The 4,582-nt window shown below is 38.4% G+C and overlaps 1 protein-coding gene across 2 annotated transcripts in view; it reads left to right on the top strand.

Annotated features, from left to right (window-relative positions):
* The window catches only part of LOC128600293 (claspin), a 16,274-nt gene extending 14,553 nt beyond the window's left edge, over window positions 1-1,721 (top strand). The window contains exon 23 of one of the 2 annotated variants that reach the window (XM_053612648.1): window positions 335-1,721. In XM_053612648.1, the coding sequence (XP_053468623.1) occupies window positions 335-451 (117 nt within the window). In that variant the 3' untranslated portion in view covers window positions 452-1,721. The remainder of the gene's footprint in view (window positions 1-334) is intronic. The other variant, XM_053612649.1, reaches the window with a different exon arrangement.
* Window positions 1,722-4,582: the final 2,861 nt, after the last annotated feature.

The raw sequence follows: 4,582 nt of genomic DNA, 5'->3' as shown, positions 1-4,582 counted from the left end.
TAGTATATACTGATAATATTGCAAGCTGTTATATAAAATAAAATTTTCATGATGCTGTATATCCATCCATGTCTGGCTTTGGTCACATTTAATGAGGTTTAAATAAATAGGTTAATATAACCCATAAAGCACTTTTGGATAAATAAATAAATACATTTAAATCAGTCCTGCCATTAACATGACTTTACTTTATATTCAGTTCAGTTTAAACTCGTTCAAATGCTATAGCAACATTCTAGATAAGTTTAATGTTTGGAGGAAAAAAATATTAATTTATTCTTTTGTGAAGGATCTTGTAATGTTGTCTCATTCATGTTTTCCCTGACTGTTACAGTTCAGGAAAAGAGCTCAGGCAGACACTATGGCGCCTGTTGCAAAGCGACCGTGTCGAGAAAACTCTGCGAAATCTGTCGGACCTCCAAGAAGTATTTTCAGTTATTTTGAGAACTGAAGCTTTGTGACGTCTCGGTCCTCCAGCGAGCCAATTTCTTACACTCTTGTTGACTCTGTTCTCTTAAATTTGGCGGCTTATTTGATCTGGCATGGAGTGTGTGATCCAACTTGTGCATTTATGTGTTCTAAATGTTTTATCATGTAAATATTGGGATTTTGTAATTCTGTATTTTTTTTTTATTTGTAAAATTATAAATTAAAAGTTTATTTTAAAAATTGTTGGTGGTTTCTGAAATGATTGTAAACTAAATAGCGTTGCTAGTGTTTGCGACTGTTGCTAACATTTTGACCTTTTAATGCCCTGCCACATTAGGAGGAGAGAGATTTCCTTGTAAGTCAGTGCAAGTCTATGGAGTGATGTGGCTTTATCCATCTATCCATCCATCCGTCCATCTTCTATACCGCTTTATCCCTTTCAGGGTCACAGGGAAACCTAGAGCCTATCCCAGGGAGCAACGGGCACGAGGCCGGGTACACCCTGGACAGGGTGCCAATCCATCTCAGGGCATGGCTTTATCTTGTTTTGTTTTTTTAATTATTTTTTTTAAAAAAGGCTGTAACTTGCATTATGTACAGCTGAAAATGAGTTTTTGTTACAAATCTAAATTTCTGCATAGTGCAGGTTATGTAAATGTAAACACATGCAATACTGATCTGATTCTGAGTTTAAATGCTGGAAAGCAGTGGAGTGTCTGATAAATGTAGATTAGGTTGGATATGAATGATCAGAAACTAAGGCTAGTCATGAGAGAGCCTTTTAATGTTTTTATTTATTTATTTATTTATTTATTTATTTATTTTAATCTACCACACACAATATGTACTATAACTGTGTATATATAATAGCTATAACTATAATAATAGCCTAATATTAATAAATCAGACTAGAGAAAAGTTACAGAACAAGCTAACATGATGCTCTAGATTTGTTACATCATGATAAACACCGCATACCTGACTAACTGTGATTGATTGCAAACTGTAAAACTAATCTTACTGAACTTTGCATGCACCGACATGTATTAAGGACCTCAGTTAATAGTTTAGGACAAGCTAAAGATAAAGTAACTCCTACACTAGTAAAATCCTTTAGTAAAATGAACTCTTCCTCAGCTTTTTCCTATGCAGTGTGATTCCTTGTTCTCTTGCTTTGAGGTGTCGGCGAGTCTTGTATCCAAGTCGTCCACGCCAGTTTAAAAGGGCAGCACTACGGGTAATTATAATATTTTATATCGTGCCTTTAAAGACTTCTCAAGGCGCTTTACGTAGAAACAAGTACATGGCATGAAACAAAATGTATAAGCATGCATCAACAACATAATAAAATACCAATTAAAAATAACGATAATAAATTTTAATAATTTTGAAAAAATTCATCAAATAAAGGCTATCCTACAGAAGTAAGTTTTGAGAGAAGATTTAAATATGCTAAAAGTTTCACAGTTTTGGAGCATAAGAAGAAAATTCCCCATCACTCCTAATATGTAAACGAGTCTGAGGGACAGTTAAAAAAACAGAATTTGAGGATCGGAGATCACGTTTTGGGGTGTAATGGGTTAAAAGCTCAGCCAAATACTGTGGAGCTGATACTGGTGTGTCTGGTTTAGCCCAATATGGCATATAGGTTTCTGATATGTATGACTTATTATAGAACTTTCTAGAACTGTGTCTGACTAAGTTAGTTTAAACTCCCCCCCCTACCCCCCCCCCCCCCCCCCCCCCCCAAATCATGTAAGTTTTACTGTTCGGCTGTGAAGCTCTTGGAAACCGGAGATTAAAACCCAGGAATAGAAACCAAGTGAACTTCTCTAGCTCATTGAAAACCCATTTTCTCTCAAGTTGATTTCTCACCCTTGCTTATTGTGACCAGGAGAGAAGCTATGGGATTACACTTGACACCAAGCTTCCAGTCCCTCAGGCTCAAGATGCTCTTCTAATGACCTGTTCGTTTTGAGACACGGTTGTGTTATTAGAAGTCTAAGCAAATGGTTGGTTAAATAAAGAGCAGGCTTTGCTGTAGACTATTAATGATCCCTTTTATCTCAGCCTAATTAATTGGGTACTGCTAATCACTTGGTCCAGTGGTCCTGGCAGGGGGACTCTCATTAGCAAGGACCGAATGGTGCAGAAATATAGACGGGTGATAAAGTAAAACTCCCTGTATGGATTGTTGGTAAGGTGTTGGACCACCATGAGCCTCGGAGCTCTATAAGTCTCTGGAGGGAGATGAACACCATTCTTCCAGAAGATGTTCTCTCAGTTTTTATTAATGGTGGTAGAGAGTTTAACATACAGTACACCTCCCATAGTTGAGTGTTCAATATGCTCATTTTCATCCTCATCGAACCATTCAGTGAGCCATCATGCCGTGTATATGAGGACGTTGTCATCCTGGAAGAGACCACTCTTATCAGGATGGGTTTCATAATGCGATGAAGAGTGATCAGTCAGAATAATTTTGCATTGATTTGCAGTGAACCATCATTGTCTAGGAGAATTCTCTGGGACAAGGAGACCCAAACCGTAAAGCATAGCAGAGCTACAAGTTTTTCCTTTCATTTGTTACCCGCCTGTAGATTTGTTCTCTAATAGGATGGTGAAGCTTTTGTGGACTTCACCTTTCGACCATAGTTTTCTTGAGAATGTAACATTTCTGAGTTAAAGAATGGCATCTAGGACAGAAAGACATCCCACAAGTTTTCCACAAGCAGTAAAGAAAGTCATAGCTAATCACCAGGTTTGAGATTTACTGCCAACAATAGCTCTGCACCCGAGAACGTTTGGCCGCCTGGTTGAATGTGCAGTAACCATCACTGACAGCAGTGCCACGGGCTCCTGTGAACACTCTGTGACATACAGCTGAACTGATGCTACTGGATCATTAGCTACTGCAGACTGCTAACTACCAAACCAGTGTTTTTGTACAACAGCGTATTCTTTCCCACCCCGAGGTTTTATAATGATTTTAAATCTAATGGTCGTTGTGCATAATAATCTTAGAGCCTTAGGTGTGTTTTTAACTGGTGTAGCACAAGCTGTGCTTAAAAGTAATTCGTCTTCTGGTCATTTTTTTCCCCCACAGTCTCCGCTCTTCCCTTGCTTGTTTGGTTGATGGAGATGATCCTGCATGTGATGGGGCCGCAGGGCTGCTTCTCCGTTTGATGTATTTTTCATGTGTTAAGGCTACTGTTGAGATTAGGGTTTGGCGGAGACGGCCTGGAGGTGCTGCGCTTGAATGGGGATGTTGTTGGAGCTTGTCATGGGACAGGGAGGCGATGTGCTTACTGAGTCTGTGTGATGTGCAAACAACAAAACACGTCACACATCCAAAAGACACCATGACAAAGCCCTGATGATCTTGCTGTCGTTCTCAGCAGCAACAAAACGATTCCAGGAGAGTAGCCTGACACTGAAGCAGCCTTAAAGCACTGAAGCAGGTTTAGAGAACAATCAAATTTACATACACGTCCATGTTGTTGAACAGTTTAGCTTTCTTACATTTGCATTGTGCAAAGTTACCAGGCCTACGAAGCTAACATACTGGATTATGACCACCAGTTCGCAACATGTAAACAAACTGCAAACTTCAGTTATCACAGGTTTACCTTAAACAGCATTGTTTAACTTGAATAATATCATTTGTACACAATTTCATAACATATGTAGAATATGTATTTAATATTGGACTTTTTTATTTTTTACATTTTACATACATTTACATATTTTAACTCCTGAAATTGATAAATGAAGTCACGTTTCTTGGTTTAAAATGGCTGCCACTGCTATTTTCTTCTACGTAATGTACTTCTGTTCATTCCTATAGATTACAATGTGTCATACAGTGGCAGCAACTACATAGACCACAAGCTTGTCTGAGATTACTAAGAAACCAGTGAAGTCTTACGCAAGTGTGTGATGATTTCAGCATAAAGTAACATGATGCCAAAATGTAGACAGAAGCTTCCATTTCCTGTTAGCATACATTAGCTTTGTGTCTCCAGTGCAAAACTTGTGCAGTATGTTAAAACCGCAGTATGTTCATGCAGCCTCTTCTTCTTCCTGGCAAAAGTTCAAGCGTTTCACACCTTTAAAACATTTCATGTGTGCCTTGATTATGCTTAACTGTGTG

Source organism: Ictalurus furcatus, chromosome 24 (genome assembly GCF_023375685.1).
Source record: "Ictalurus furcatus strain D&B chromosome 24, Billie_1.0, whole genome shotgun sequence".
Classification (NCBI taxonomy): Eukaryota; Metazoa; Chordata; class Actinopteri; order Siluriformes; family Ictaluridae; genus Ictalurus; species Ictalurus furcatus.
This window is presented reverse-complemented; position numbering and strand designations above follow the sequence as displayed.